Below are 16,278 nucleotides of genomic sequence, written 5' to 3'. Positions count from 1 at the left end.
TCCTGTGTGCCCCGACCTGGGACTGAACCTGGGACATCCATACGCCAGGCCGACACTCTTTCCACTGAGCCAACCAGCCAGGGCCCCTGGGTACCTCTTTATCTGGCTGTTCCTTTACAGTAAACCAGTAAATGTGTGTTTCTCTGAGTTCTGTGAGTTGTTATAGTAAATTATCCAACCTGAGGAAAGGGTTATGGGAACTCCCATTTGTAGCCAGTTGGTCAGAAGCACAGGTGACACTGTGGGACTCGTGACTGGCATGGGGGGGGGGGTTCTATGGGCCTGACCTGTAGGGTCTGCACAATGCCAGGTAGTTAGTGTCAAAACTAAATTGTAGGACAGTTGATGTTCAGAGTTACACACGCACACACACACTCACACACACAGATGCACACACGGTGTCATAAGTGTTGTGAGTCAAAGAGAAAAAATGAGAGTTGTTTTCTTTGAGGTTTTTCTCCTAGAGTTTTTGCTGCCTCTGCTGCTGTGCTGCCCCCCCCCCCCCCCACTCTCTGGTCCAAGCGGTGAGAGAAAAGAAAAAAGTTTGAGAATTGCCACCCCTTCCCCCCACAGATTCTTCAAGGTTGATTCCCCCGGCCACAGCTGCCTGCTTGTTTATTTTTCAGAGTTCTCAGGTGTTCTGACCAGAATAGTGTCCCAGAGAGGCTGTGGTGAGCTCTCTCCACCTTGTCTTAGCACCAGAAATCCTCCAAACGTGTTTGACCACCACCTACAGTAAAAAGCACATCTTACACTGAGCCCAGCGCACAGGCGAACAGACACACACAAACAGGACCAGCGTTTCACTCACAACACTTACCCTCACCATGTGCCATGGCCCCTGACCTGTTCTATTGCGTTCCATTTTTCAATAATGCTTGTCAACACTCATTACTGCGTGTTCACCTGAGTTTGAAAAACACCGCTCTAAATATTATCACCGAAACGGGAGAGAGAAGCCTGCCACCAGCTGAAATAAATCTAAGCACATTTTAACAAATCCCAAATAATAAACACCAGAGCTGATAGGGCAGTAAATGAGTAAGTTCAAAACATGATGAGAATTGCGTTATAACCTTAGATTATAGAACTCAGGGTTCCCCCTATGAGAGACATTCCCCTGTCCCCCTTTCCCCAGTCTTGGACAAAGGTAGATCAAGTTAGGGATCTTTGTGATTTCTATAGTCCAAAAACAGCCAACTCAGAGCTGTGTGGTTCAGGTCAGTGGTGGATTCAGCCGATACAGACCTGTTCGGCAGAACCGATACCTAGTTTTTTGTAGAATTCTGTGAACCGGTTGTTAAAATGGCACTTGTCATCAGGGTTCTCTCTAAGGTGGGTGCCTGGGCAGCCGTCCAATGTGGAAATCACAAAATGACATTCCTGACTCTTCTTTAACATTCATCTGCGCAACAGCGTATTCTAAGCACCCGTAGTCATGTTCATTCCGTCCATAGGTGAAAAAATTGCCAGTGAGGATGCCAATCAAGAATCAATATGGCCTGACCTGTGGTGGCGCAGTGGATAAAGCGTCGACCTGGAAATGCTGAGGTTGCCGGTTCGAAACCCTGGGCTTGCCTGGTCAAGGCACATATGGGAGTTGATGCTTCCAGCTCCTCCCTCTGTCTCTCTCTCTCCTCTCTCTCTCTGTCTCTCTCTCTCTTCTCTAAAAATGAATAAATAAAATTAAAAAAAAAAAAAGAATCAATATGGAGGCCTGACCTGTGGTGGTGCAGTGGATAAAGCGTCAACCTGTATATGCTGAGGTCGCTGGTTTGAAACCCTGGGCTTGCCTGGTCAAGGCACATATGGGAGTTGATGCTTCCAGCTCCTCCCCCCTTGTCTCTCTCTCCTCTCTCTCCCTCTCTGTCTCTCTCTCCTCTCTAAAAATGAATAAATAAAATAAAATAAATAAAAAGCCTGAAAAAAAATTAAAAAAGAATCAATATGGAAATATCAATGAAAGTTTTATTGTTTTTGTCTTTCTTATAATAATCTAGTTTTGTGTACCTTTTATTCTTAAGTATTAAATGCATGAAATAATAAATACCTTTTGGTATATCAATTTTTTATACTTAAAACGGTCATTAGTGTTAATCCAAATTCGGAGGGACCCGAATTATGGAAGACAGAAGCAAGGTCCGTCGTTTACACATTAAAGCTTTATTGTCTAGCTTGGCCAAGCGGCGGGAACTCCGACAGAAATCTGACGGAGAGCGCGCCGGCCCTTTGTTCTACTTAGTTTTTATAGTTTTGTAAGTGGGAAGTACAGAAGCAAAAATTGCAATTAGGAGCCCCTTACCGCTATTGGTTATAGTCATATGTCCTTTAACATGATAGGACCACATTCAATTTGCAAACCATACATTATTTTGGAGAGAACAAAATTTACAAGTCAACACAATGGTAGAAAGATATCTCTTTACATATTAAAAGGCCTTCCTATATTTTCTAGTGTTCATTCGCCATCTCTCTGTCCAGAGTCAGACGTATTAACCACATGCATTTACATAAGAGAGGTAGTTTCCGTGGGGACAAATGCCCGCAAATGGCTCATTGCTATAAGAAAAGGTTTATTTTGGCTTTTCCCTTCCTGCACCTGGCTAGCCATTCACTTCTTTCCCCACAGGTGTGGTGGAATGTCAGGGAATCTATGCTTCCTTCTCTTTTCATTTACAATACAATGGCAAGAGCCATCCTAGTTATGCTAATCACACAGCACAGAGACTATTCTCACAATTTCTCTTAACCCAAATTAATAAAATGTTCACCAAGCCTCCTAAAATATTAATATTAATTCTGTAGCCTTTGGTACTTTATAACACCTGTGGGTGAAATGGCTCAGTGGCTCAATTAGGGCAGAGAACCAGTTGTTACATTATTGGAATCCCGCTGCTGGTTCAGGTGTAAGTAACCCCGTGCCTAATTTATATTACACACTGGATACCCTGTATTACTTGCAAAAATAAACAGCCTGAAGCCAAATCTGCAGTGAGAGAAAAGCAAGGCAGTAATTATTGATGCCTGATTCCCATGCCTTTTTCTCTCCCTCCGTCTTCTTCCCTCCTTCCACCCCCCCTCCTCAATAAAATCAGATGGGTGATAAATATTTGAACTGGATACTGATCCTTGGCAAGTTAAAGGATGTGAATGCATAAAGAGACAGCAAGGGCTGCGACCAGAAAGAATGATGTGATTCCCTCCAGTACTAATTTCAAGTACCTCTAAATTTTAGAGGTACTTTAGAATCTAAAACATCCTCCTTAATTACTGACTACAGATACCTCTACAATATGATAAACTTGATGACTCATTATAACTACTTCCAAAATATAATGAACTTGAATAAAGGTACCAGAAATATCTCACTCCATACTTGAAATCCTGTGTTTACAGAAAATAGCACTTAATACACAGTCTGTCCAAAGCAGACAGTCCATTTTCCTCTCCGTGCCTACTTCTGTTTTTATAAACCATTTCCCGTTAAATACAAGACATCTTTCCCTGATTACCTCAGCACAGTCTTACATTTGGGGTGGGTGGAGAGGAGATGGTGGTACAATAAATAAGGGAGAAGGTAGAATGAGTGAGGATGTGGAGCCGTGAGCCCCACCTTCCTACTCCCACCACACTCGTGATCAAGATGAACATAACAATGGTCGTTTGTGTTCATATCTTGTACCCTTAATATGACCTGATTAGAATGGCATTTTACCTTTGTGGCCCACCTCCCCAAAACCTATAGTCCCAGTCTAATCTAATGACAAGAAAAACATCAGAAACATCCTCGTTGAGGGACTGTAATGCCTGTGGCCAAGGCCAGGCAGGTCCACATTGGATCCAAGCAGATGGTAGAAAAACTGCAGAGCCGGAAAAGCATCGGGCCATTTTAATAAAGTGTCACAGCGGCGGACAAGCACACAGGCAGAGAAAACCGCCTCTCAGGCAAACAAACAGCAAGACGGCCCCTCACAGGGACAGGCAGGCAGCCTGTGCATCCACAATCCCCCCCCATCTTTCATCTCTCTCCAGCATAAGCACCCGTAGCTTTATATAGGCTCTGCACACGTGCCTCTGCCACGTGCTCACGCACTAATCAAGCAAAGTGTTTGCAGCTGGTACACCAGCGAGCAAGCCTAACACAGCTGCCCCACAGGGATATTCTACAAAATACCTGGCCAGTTATCGTCAAAGTCATCAAAAGGAGAAAAGTCTGGGACATTGTAACAGCCAAGAGCCTAAGGAGATACACCAGGGAAATGCAGGGATCGCTTCTTGGTGCACTTGCTGTTCCTTAGTTCCAGAACACTAAGGTGAGGTGTAGGCACCTGCAGACACCCATCCAAAGCTTAGGGAAGCGTCTGAGGGTGCGGTTATGGCACCCACCAATTTTTCCTGACCCTTTGTGACATCACAGGCCGAAATTGTTGATCTGACAGCACACCCCATGGTGGGGAGTTGCAGCCATGGTTAGGAAATTATGTTCTGGAAATAGACCTCCTGCTCCACTTTTTTTCTTTTAAATTTTATTTACTTATTTTCTACAGAGTCAGAGAGAGGGACAGACAGGGACAGACAGACAGGAACGGAGAGAGATGAGAAGCATCAATCATTAGTTTTTCATTGTGAATTGCAACACCTCAGTTGTTCATTGATTGCTTTCTCATATGTGCCTTGACCGCGGGCCTTCAGCAGACCAAGTAACCCCTTGCTGGAGCCAGCGACCTTGGGTTCAAGCTGGTGGGCTTTTGCTCAAACCAGATGAGCCCGTGCTCAAGCTGGTGAGCTCGGGATCTCGAACCTGGGTTTTCCGCATCCCAGTCCGACGCTCTATCCACTGCGCCACCGCCTAGTCAGGCTCCACTTTTCTTACTTGGGGTAGATTTCTAAACCTCTTTGTGCCTCTTTTCTTATCCCTAAAGTAGGCATTATCATTGTAACCACTATCATCATGTTGTTGGTGAGGTGCAAACTACTAAGATAAAGTATGTAGGCAGCTTGGCCCAGTACTTAGCACCTAGCTCTCCATAAATGTTAGCCATTTGGTATTGTACTTTGTATAATTTACTTAGTACAGTATGTGTATTTTCTCCCAATAGGATTTAATAAAATTGTTTAGCAGATACTGGGAAATTGAAAAGACAAAAGGGGGCACTGATTATCACAGATGAGCTCTCTACTGGGGCAGCTACCACGCACACTACATTGGAGAATCAAAGGGCGAGTTTGAGTGTTTTGTTTTGTTTTTTAAATTGATTTTAGAAAGAGAGAGAGAGAGAAGGGGGGAGGGTCAGGAAGCATCAACTGGTAGTGCCTTGACCAGGCAAGCCCAGGGCTTCAAACCGGTGGCCTTAGCATTCTAGGTCGATGCTTTATCCACTGCACCACCACAGGTCAGGAAGAGTGTGAGAGAGTGTGAGTGTGTGTGTGTGTGTGTGTGTGTGTGTGTGTGTGTAACAGCTTTATTGAGGTTAATTTACATGCCATAAAATCCATCCACTGGGAGTGTCACTGACATTTTAGTAACGTATACAACTGTGCAATCATAACTACAATCCAGTTTTAGAAAACTTCTCTCACCTTCCAAAATTCTCTGTTCTACCTGCATTCCATCCTGGCTCGCACACCTAACCCCAAGTAACTGATTTCTGTTTCGATAGATTAGCCTAACTTAAGTTTCATATATTAAAAATAAAACAAAAGAGTCAGGTAGTAAAAGGTCATGCAAAATAGATGCTCTTTAGGAACAAACTTAACATTTAAAAACTATCACAAGCTTAAAGTCATTTAAAAGGTGGCTATAGGTTTAAACACGGAAATCGCCATAAAACAAAATGTAAAAATAAATAAATAGAAAGAGGAAGGGTGAGAAGAGATTCACACATTAAGGCGGGCAGGACATGGGGCAGTGGTTCCAGAAAGGGCGAGGGAAGTGAGACGAGGAAGTTAGATTGCTCCGCCCGGACCCCCATGCCCACCTCATCCGGCGACCCACACACCTGCCGAGCCAGGCCGCCGCCTTCCTGCCGCGCAGGCGCAGTGGCTCCGCCGGCCGGCGGGGCGGGCAGGGCGCCGAGCCGAGCGAGAGTGCGCGTGGAGCGCGAGCGCGCAGCGATTGCTTCTGTCTGCTGTGTACTTGTAATGGAGTTGTCAAAGAGAAGGGGCGGCCAGCAGCTGGGGCGGCTTCTGGCTGAGTGCTGACCGACCGCGCCCCAGGGCCGAGGGTGCTATGGGGGAGCCCGGCTCCCGGGCTCCGAGGGGGCGCCCCGGGGGCCGCAGCTGGTGCCTGCGGCGCGTGGGGCTGGACGCCGAGTGGCTGCTGCTGGAGGAGGGGCAGGAGGTGAGCGGGAGGCCGCGGCCGGGGCAGCGGGAGGAAGCGCGGCCTGCGGGGAGCCGGGCGTCCGGCCCGGGGGCGAGGGCGGGGTGGGGGCGGGGGCGCGCCGCGCGGGGGACCGCCCTCCCTGCCAGCCCCGCCACCCGGGCCACGGCCGCCGCAGGAAGAGGTGCGGGGCGAGCGGTTGGGGCGGCGGGGTCCGTGGGGGAGGCGGCGGGGTCCGTGGGGGAGGGAAGGAGACTTCGCGGATGGCGGCCGGGCCTGCGGGCGAGTCAGGGAGCGTGGGGCGGGAAGGGGGCGGGAGGAGGGGAGCGGAGACCCGGCAGCCCCCGTGGGGTCGCGCGGAGTCCCCCGCGCGAGCGGCGGGGCTGGGAGCCCAACTTACACGGAGAGCGTGAACTTTCTCCAGTTTGTTTTGAAAATGGTTGCGAGTTGTTGGTCCAAATACTCCAACTTTAACGGAGAAACATCTTGTATTCCAACTCTTAAGGAAAATGGGCGCTGCGGGGTGGGGCCACGTTTACCCTGTGGGGCGCGGGACTGCCGAGGGCCACCCCCCGAGCTGAGCGGGGGAGAGATTCAGCACCGGAGAGGCTGCTTGTATTGTTTTCCAGTGTGGCCATAAGTGAGAGAAAAAAAAACAAAGAGGGAAGGTGAGGCAATTTCTTTTGGGGCCGTTTGGAATGGGGCAGTGGTTCTAAAGGGGGAAAGTGTGGAAGAGGAAGGAGATGGTCAGCTTTCGGAGAACTGGGTGGGGACCAGTTGGTCGTAACTGGGAACCATTTGTGTCTGGGAAATAATTTATATGAAAGATAAGGAAGTCTTTTAGTATGTATGTAAGTATGTATGTGTGTTTAATTAGATTTCCTATAAACTACCCAGCCCTAATTCAGTCTCCCACGTATTTATTGAGCACTTACATTGTTTAGTGTACTATATATAAGGCAGCCAAGTAAGAATGATTTCTGCTCTCAAAGAGTTTATGGCTTGAATGGGTAAAGAGGATTTCATACACAGTGACACAGGCTGAAAAGATTGAGGCAGGTTGTATGATCAGGGGCCAAGATGGGGATTATTTAGTGTGCTCTTGGAGCAGTGGTTCCTCAATCCAGCTGAGGGCTTCACGTCCAGCCTTAAATGTTGCTAGATTAGAGGTTTATAAAGGGTGACTTACTTGTATGCTGTGATTTGGAAAATGTCTAGAAGACACCTCTTCTCACAGATCTCTCTTCTCTCCAGGTGTGGGTGCCTGAAAGTCCACATTAGGCGTTCATTCTTTTTTTTTTTTTTTTTACAGACAGAGTGAGTCAGAGAGAGGGATAGACAGACTGGAACGGAGAGAGATGAAAAGCATCAATCATTAGTTTTTCATGTGACACCTTAGTTGTTCATTGATTGCTTTCTCATATGTGCCTTGACTGTGGGCCTTCAGCAGACCGAGTAACCCCTTGCTCGAGCCAGTGACCTTGGTTCCAATCTGGTGAGCTTTGCTTAAACCAAATGAGTCCACACTCAAACTGGCGAGCTTGAGGTCTCGAACCTGGGCCCTCCGCATCCCAGTTTGACGCTCTATCCACTGCGCCACCGCCTGGTCAGGCAGCATTCATTCTTAGAGAATGAGCATTTACCTTTACCTGCACTCCCCTTTCCAAAGTCATATACTTTGGGAAGTTTCACAAATGAAGATACTAACACCTGCGTAATAGTAACCATATTTTGTATAAGATTTGGGCTTTCATGTAATTACCTAATCTGAGCCCTACATATACTATACTCCCATATACAATTCTATAAAGGTCATAGAGGTCAACTCATTCTTCATATTAAACTACTGTGGATTAATTTATTACTTCTGAATAGCTTGGTACCACTGGGAATCTTGGTGATGGGGCGGGGAGGGACAGAAAGAACGAGAACAGCTGCGGCAAGGGCAAGAGGACTAAAAAACAGTCCTGTTCACATTTTAAACTGTCGGATAATTTTGTGTGGGGTCACCTCTTTGGGGAGAGACCCACAGAAACCCGAGTGAATGGCGAAGACAGGTGGAAGGTTTGGCTTGTCTCAGAGTCCTGTGTGGCGGAGAGGCTGGCCAGGTCTGGCAGTATGCAAGGTTGAGGGGTCCTAGGAACTAGTTGGAGCATAAATGCAGTATGTAGGAAGAGAGGCCTGAGTCAAAACCCAGAGATGAAGTCTTACTTATTCTAATGGTCCCAGACCATAGCACAAGCTGATGTGCACATGATTTTAAGAGGTCTGCTGATGTCATTTAATTATGACAGAGGAGTAAGAGCAGTGTCCTGCCTTGCCAGTTCCTTCACAGTCTCAGATTTCAGGGATAAAATAATAAAGCAAGGTTCCTCTCATTTCGCTATAGGGAATACTATAGTAAATTATCTGCTTGAATTTACGTTTTTACATTTCCTTTTTTTTTTTTTAACTATTTTTTAAATTTTATTCATTTTTAGAGAGGAGAGAGAGACAGAGAGAGAGGGAGAGAGACAGAGAGAGAGAAGGGGGAAGGAGCTGGAAGCATCAACTCCCATATGTGCCTTGACCAGGCAAGCCCAGAGTTTCAAACCTACGGCCTCAGCATTTCCAGGTCGTCGCTTTATCCACTGCGCCACCACAGGTCAGGCCGTTTTTACATTTCTTAAACCAGAGAGTTTTCTGGAAAAACAAATTAGCTTTATTGCAAGCCAGCTAGTTTCTGGCCCTATGAGTATTTAGGCCTTTGGGAAAAAGCATAGTATCTTAATTTTCCCCTTTTCTTCTGTTGTGTTTGGTTTTCATGAAACTATCAGCACTAAGAGTGTTGTAAAACAGAAAGGATGGTTGGTTCTAGAATTATTTGCTAGTCCTCTGGGAAACAGGAGGAGTCATTCCCAGGAGAAAGGATTAGGGTTAGTGAAGGTTCGGAGGGACACAATGATCTGGTTGACGGACGGTGTCGGCAAGCTCAAAGCCCTGCAGAACTGTGTGCAGCGAATGGCAGCAACCCCAGCCGAGGAGCTGGCAGTCTGTTAGCACTCAGCACCCGTGGGAAAGTTCATTTTGTGTTAACGAATGATGCTGGGGTATCCAGGTAAGCTCACTGCAGACTGGTTAGCTGTGCTTTACTAACGTAAATGTTAGGGCCAGACAGTGAAGGGAAGGACATAAAAGAGTGTTTCCTTCCTTCTCTAGAAAGATCCAGAGTCTATTGGAGGGAATTTCAGAAAGAGGCACTCCCCTCCCTTCTCTGTAATACTTTTCCCAGGCTACTCACAACAGCAATCTGGCTGTCTCCCCTCAAGTATTACAATGGAATATGGAAAACTTCCTTTGTTAGAAATAAAGCTAACTATGTCATATCTGGACAGCAAAGAAACAAACATTTTGCCACACAATCAAGTAGTCAGATTAAGAAGTCTTTAATGGCTGCAACCACGAGTGGATTCATATCCTAACAAACTCGCTGTCCTGAACAAACTCATGGGTTTGCTTTTAAAGACAAAAAGCGAGGGGAAGGGGTAAGCACCTAGCCCAGTGGTTCTCAACCTTTCTAATGCCGTGACCCCGCAATACAGTTCATGTTGCGGTGACCCCAAACCAAAAAATAATTTTGGTGGCTACTTCATAACTGTAATTTTGCTACAGTTATGATTCGGAATGTAAATACCTGATATACATTATGTATTTTCCGATGGCTTTAGGCGACCCCGCTGGGGTCGCGACCCACAGGTTGAGAACCGCTGACCTAGCCAAAGCAGGTTAGCAGAAGCAAAACAGGCGTGCGGTTGTCGTCAAAACAATCTGGGGAGAGAGTGTTCAGCGAAGCATGTTAGAAAAAGTGGTTATCTTGGCCTTTTACAGAAGTGGTTAAGGCAGCATCCTGAGGGTTTTCCGGAACTAGACATTAGGCAGTATTTATGGCCTTTACAGAACTCTTTTCATTGACTCATCTGCAAATCTTACAAAACTCGTTTTGTGGTCAGAGATACGGTGTTTCTATATTTCACCTAAATGGGAATTCTTACTGAATATGGACGACGGCTAAGTCCTTACATATTCTATTTTTAACAGATAAATATATTAACTCAAAGGGACTTCCATAGTTAATGGAGTTTCTGGCAAACTGTCAAAGAACTGAAAAACTTTGGACTTAGGGTTTTGGTAGAGGTGGTCACTAGAAGTTTAAAGGAGAACCAGTCATTTAGGCCTTTGGGGGGAAAGATTGTAAGAGGTCCTGGCTGTTTGCTGCCTCATAGTTTCTTTTTTTTCAGAGAGAGAGAGAGGGATAGACAGGAACAGACAGACAGAAACAGAGAGAGATGAGAAGCATCAATCATTAGTTTTTCATTGCGCGTTGAAACACCTTAGTTGTTCATTAATTGCTTTCTCATATGTGCCTTGACTGTGGGCCTTCAGCAGACTGTACTCGGAGCCCTTGCTGGAGCCAGCAACCTTGGGTTCAAGCTGGTGGGCTTTTTGCTCAAACCAGATGAGCCCGCGCTCAATCTGGCGACCTCAGGGTCTCGAACCTGGGTCCTCTGAATCCCAGTCCAACGCTCTATCCACTGCGCCACCACCTGGTTAGGCCTCATAGTTTCTTGTAATAACCCAGTTTTCATCTTCTAACCTAAAAAAATCACCCATCTTAGAATTTGGGAGGGCACATATGCAAGATCTCTATTACATCCGTTCACAGAAACTTACAGAATATGCAGGTCCAGAAATGCAGTGGTACGCAAGAGAGATAAGGTCTTTGTTCATGAAATTTATATTAAATAAAACACACAGGTTAGTTTCGGATTGTGGTAAGTGCGAGCTGATAACACAAAGTAATGCAATGAGGTGGGACAGAGGGCGGGAGGGAGCAGGCCGCAACTTTAGATAGGGTAATCAGCGTGGGCCTGCCAGGAGCTGAAACCTGGAAGATGAGAAGGAGCCCGTGTAAATGTCTGAGAGAAGAGTGTCCTAAGCAGGGCCTACAGGGAAAGAACTTGGGGAGCAGTGAGTGTTTCTGATCATTGTAGGAGATCCAGAGACTAGCGGTGGAAGGGGTTAGGCCATTCAGGGCCTTATAGGCTGTGGAAGGAAGTTTGGATCATTGGAGAATTTTAAGGAAAGGAAATGATCTGATTTAAAGTTATTACGTGACTACTCCAGCTGCTGTGTGAAGGACCAGCGCAGGAGCAGAGCAGCATAACTGGAGGGGAGGCCAGGTTGTTCTGACTGAGGAAGGTGGTGGCTATAGAGAGAGAAGTGACGAGCTTGGGGACATACTAAATTACAGCCAGTGGGATTTGCCCATGATTTGAATGTGGGGATGAGGGACAGAGAAGAATCAAAGGTGGCTCCTGAGTTTTGGGCTAAGCAGTTGGTTGGATGATAGCGCCAGTTACAGAGCAGGGCATCTGTGGGGAAGACTAAGTCTGGGTGGGAAGGGTCGTGGGGTCTTTGAGGGACAGGGAAGGGCGGGCATGGCCCTGAAAGGTTTTCAGAAGGAGCGAAGAGGGCAGCTTTTCGAACACCATAGCTCATTTGGCCTATTCCCAGGTAGGGCAGTGGTATGGGTCGTTAAAGAGGTGGCTTGTGCCCCAATAAGAATGAGCAGGGATTTCTAAGATCTGAGTCTCAGAAGAGTTTTATTTTCCTTCTTGACAGGGTTATAATGAATTAGACTGGTCCCTCAGGAAAGTATGATAGATGTGAATTGGGGCTTCTTAAGCAACCCTTTCCAGGGGTTCTCATGCTGTCCTGTGGACAAGGTGGAAAATGTGGGCTTGAAGCAAAGACTTTGGTTGAAGGGTATATCCAGAATGTGTGGTAGAATTTTACTAGGCTTTCCTTGGAGCTTTGCCTTTAGCTGCTTCCTCTTTCAGTCTTGTATCTGTGTCTTGAATGAAGGTACAGAGATCATCATATCACTTTGGTGGGTAACTCAAAGTTGGAGGGAATATTGAGTATGTCTGATGGCCGATTAAAAATTCATAAAGGTCTTGACAAGCTCATGTGATAGGGTGAACTAACAAGATGAAGTTTAATAGGAATTAATGTAAGGTCCTGCACTTGAATCCAGATTTATCAACTAGTCAAGTGTAGGACAGAAGAGACACGACTTAGCATAGCAATTCTTGGGGGAGGGACAGACCAAGAAATTTAATCATTCCTAAGCCTAAGGATACCTTAGCAGTGTGATAGATCTGCTGTGAAAGCTAATGCAATTAATATGCTCCAGTGATAATATATAGAACTGGGAAATGATGCTTAGATTCAACCCTGTAATAGAAATAAAGTTTATTTTTCTTAATATGGCATCCAGGCCTGACCTGTGGTGGCGCAGTGGATAAAGCATCAACCTGGAATGCTGAGATCTCCGGTTCAAAACCCTGGGCTTTCGTCAAGGCACAAATGGGAGTTGATGCTTCCTGCTCCTATCCCCTTATGTCTCCTGTCTGTCTGTCTGTCTCTCTCTCTCTCTCTCCTCTCTAAAATAAATAAAGTCTTTAAAAAATATATGGCATCCAGGAATAAAAGTACACTAGGAGTCTCTTCACAGACCCATTAGGGTAGCAAAGAGACTCAAACCCATTCCATGAGAGTTAGCTTGAAGTAACGGGGAGCATAGGGCCAAGAAAAGAGAAGACATGGTAGACACTGTAGTTGTTGGGTGGGAGGGGAATTGGAGATTTTCTGGTGGTGCCCATGGCAGAGCCAGGGCCAATGGATGGAATTTATAGCGAGAAAGATGCCAAGTCAGCCGTTACAAAACTGGACCGACTTGCATAGAGGCTGTAGTTCTTGGCAGTGCTTAAGACTAGTTGATGCGAGTTTGCAGAAAGAATTCCTCCATCTCCTGACTTTCCAGGGTCCTACCGACCCTGACGTTCCGTGAGTAAGCCCATTCAGCTGTCTCTTTTTGTCACAGCCTCCTGCCTTTCAGTGCCTGGCAGCCCCCTGGCAGCTGATGAACTGTGTGGGTGTCACAGAAGGCTGGTTTCAGAAGGCAGGACACGTATACTACTGCTCGACAAGAATGTAAAGGACCTCTCTTTCCAGCACAATGGCTGATGGTGTCTCTTATGTTGTTGTCTTCGTAGGTGACTTTAGGGCGAGGATTTGGTGTCACATACCAACTGTTATCAAAACTCAGCCCTCTGATGATTTCCCGAAAGCACTGTGTTTTGAAGCAGAACCCTGAAGGCCAGTGGACAATTATGGACAATAAGGTACCGGAATCTATAGACGCCTGATGACTTTCAGTGAATTTTGATTTATTTTTAAATTGCCTTTTTTTTTCCATAGGTAATAACATGGTACACATTTAAAGATTCAAAAAAATGTATCATCTCCCTAACCACTCTTTGCTGCGGAGATTAGATTATGCCGGAATAATTTCTAAGAACTTGAGTTAGTTACCCTGAAAGGAACACCTAAATTGTGCAGTAGCTCCTGCTCCAGAAACTGGACTAAATTCCTAGGGGAACTGGCCCTGTGTCACTTGGGAACCTGGTGAAGACTCTGGAGCACACGTGTGGTTCGGGGCCTGGGGGGGCTGAGCCCCTGCCCCGAGCTCCTTCTATCTCCTTTAAAATGCTGCCAGGCATCAATACTAATGGAGGTGTGGTCTATATGGCCCAGAAATTTAGGAAGTGCCTAAAGTTCAGATAGACAAGCACCCAGGCATGCAATGAAAGTAAAGACAGTGGGGTGAGAGGAGTTCTCATGTAGGCAATTAAGGGTTAGGAGGTATAAAATGTCTTCAGACACTATTTTGCACTGCTCTGGTTGGAAGGATTTTAAAGATAATTGTTAGAAGGAAGTATATTAAAATGGTTTGGAGCCTGACCTGTGGTGGCGCAGTGGGATAAAGCGTCGACCTGGGACACTGAGGTCGCCGGTTCGAAACCTTGGGCTTGCCTGGTCAAGGCACAAATGGGAGTTGATGCTTCCTGCTCCTCCCCCCTTCTCTCTCTCCTCTCTCTCTAAAAATCAATAAATAAAATATTAAAAAAAAAAGAAAAGACATTCTTTCCTTTAAGAAAAAAATGGTTTGGAGATGAATTCCTGCTTGTGGGGAGGGTTACCCCCACACCACCAAGCAATGCTGGGGCACCGGCTGGGTCTCCTATAATTCTGACGCTATCTTTTTTTTTTTTTTTGAGAAAGAGAGGGGGGGGGCATCAACTTGTACTTGCTTTATTTTAGTTGTTCATTGGTTACTTTTTTTTTTTTTTTAAATATGTAGCTTTTCTTTTTAATTTTTATTTTATTTATTCATTTTAGAGAGGAGAGAGAGGGAGAGAGAGAGAAAGAGAGAGAGAGAGAGACAGGGGGGAGGAGCAGGAGGCATCAACTCCCATATGTGCCTTGACCAGGCAAGCCCAGGGTTTCGAGCCAGCGACCTCAGCATTTCCAGTTCGACGCTTTATCCACTGCACCACCACAGGTCAGGCAGTTGTTCATTGGTTACTTCTTGTATGTACTGTTGGGCAGATAAAATGTATTATGCTCACTTTGTTAAAGAGGCCGTTGCCCAGGTGATATTAATGTGTGTTGAGAATCCTTGTAGCCTGGGGCTTGGTTTTGGGATTAAGCCTTTCCCACCCACTTTTGATGTGGGGCGGTACAATCCAATCATGCCTCAGAGAAGTGACTTTGTAGTAGAGACTTCCCTATTTTGTATATTGGATTAAGAGTTTGGATTTCTACACTATAAAATAGGGAAGGAGCGGGAGCTTGCGCGCTTGGTTCCTGAGATTATCATTAGAGGAGAGAACAGAGCAGAGAGCAGAAGGAGGCCACGTGGAGTAGGCCAGGAGAAGCAGCTAAGATGGCGGAGTGCTGAGTGAGATGCCAGTTTGTGTAGAGTTTGTATCTGGGATAAGGAAGGAGATGGGGAACTGAGGAGAATAAGGCTGGTGAGCTGGAAACCTTTGATTCTAGGAAACTTGGATAAGTCAGTAGCTTTGTGAGCACTGAATGTGAGTGGGTTTTGGAGCCCAGTGTGTATTTTTACTTGCCCGCCGGGTGCAAGCTAGAATGAAAGACTATGGCCCACCAGTTCTTGGCTCCGCTGTTTCTTTACCGACTGTCCGAATCCAATGCGAACCTGCATGAGCCAGGCTGCTCTTATAGTGGCTCTGGCCCTGGCTCCTGGCTTTACATGTACCTTGACCTGTGAGGGCTCAAGCTGAGCTGGTGATCCCTTGCTGAGCCAGCGACCTTGGGATCACGTTGATGATACTGCACTCAAGCTGGTGACCCCATGCTCAAACCGGCGATCCAGTGCTCAATCCGGTGACTTCCTCGGTCTCATTCACTCTGAGCTCCAGCACTAGGCAGCAGCTTGAAAGGCACCAGGGGCATGTGGGGAGGAACTGAACTGTCTAGCATCAGGATGAGAGCTGGAAGGGCAGCTTTCTCCCAGACAGAAGGGCTGGCAGAGGCCATTGTTCCTTTTTTGGGCCCTCCCCCCTACAGAGCTGGCAGGTGGGTGCCATATCTGTGACTCCATCAACCTGGCTATCACTGTTCACCCCGCCCCGCTGATTCTCTGAAACCCCACCTCACCAATTTATGGGCTCACCCAAGCTGTTTCCAGTGGCTTTTCCATATGAATGGCCTATCTTGGCTCATACTTCAGTCTTTCTTAAATCTCTTAAACAAGCAGCATCTGGCCTCCATATGGCCGGTAGATCTTGCGTAGCCCCAGGCTCAGCACTATCTGCAGCTGGCATTGGTTTGCAGCTTGGTGTCTCCTGGGCATCTTCAGGCCCAGCACAAGTAGCAGCCATCTGCAGATTGCTTTGTTGCATGTGGCCCCTGGCAGAACACAGGGAGCAGCAGACCTTGGCCTGCACCTCCCTCCTAGAGTGCCCCAGAGCCAGCACACCTGGTGGACAGGTTCAGATCACATCAAAACATCACCCAGCCACCTCCACAAATGACAAACTCAAGGG

At 46.5% G+C, this 16,278-nt stretch overlaps 1 protein-coding gene across 4 annotated transcripts in view; it reads left to right on the top strand.

Moving 5' to 3' along the window:
* The first annotated feature begins 6,087 nt into the window (after nt 1–6,087).
* The window catches only part of RNF8 (ring finger protein 8), a 46,367-nt gene continuing 36,176 nt past the window's right edge, over nt 6,088–16,278 (top strand). For 2 of the 4 annotated variants that reach the window (XM_066359515.1, XM_066359513.1), the window contains exons 1-2: nt 6,088–6,340; nt 13,417–13,545. In XM_066359515.1, the coding sequence (XP_066215612.1) occupies nt 6,230–6,340; nt 13,417–13,545 (240 nt within the window). In that variant the 5' untranslated portion in view covers nt 6,088–6,229. The remainder of the gene's footprint in view (nt 6,341–13,416; nt 13,546–16,278) is intronic. The other 2 variants (XM_066359512.1, XM_066359514.1) reach the window with 2 other exon arrangements.

The sequence above is a fragment of the Saccopteryx leptura genome, chromosome 1, assembly GCF_036850995.1.
Source record: "Saccopteryx leptura isolate mSacLep1 chromosome 1, mSacLep1_pri_phased_curated, whole genome shotgun sequence".
NCBI classification, from domain to species: domain Eukaryota; kingdom Metazoa; phylum Chordata; class Mammalia; order Chiroptera; family Emballonuridae; genus Saccopteryx; species Saccopteryx leptura.
Note: the sequence above shows the minus strand (reverse complement) of the source record. Positions and strands in the feature narration are given on the sequence as shown.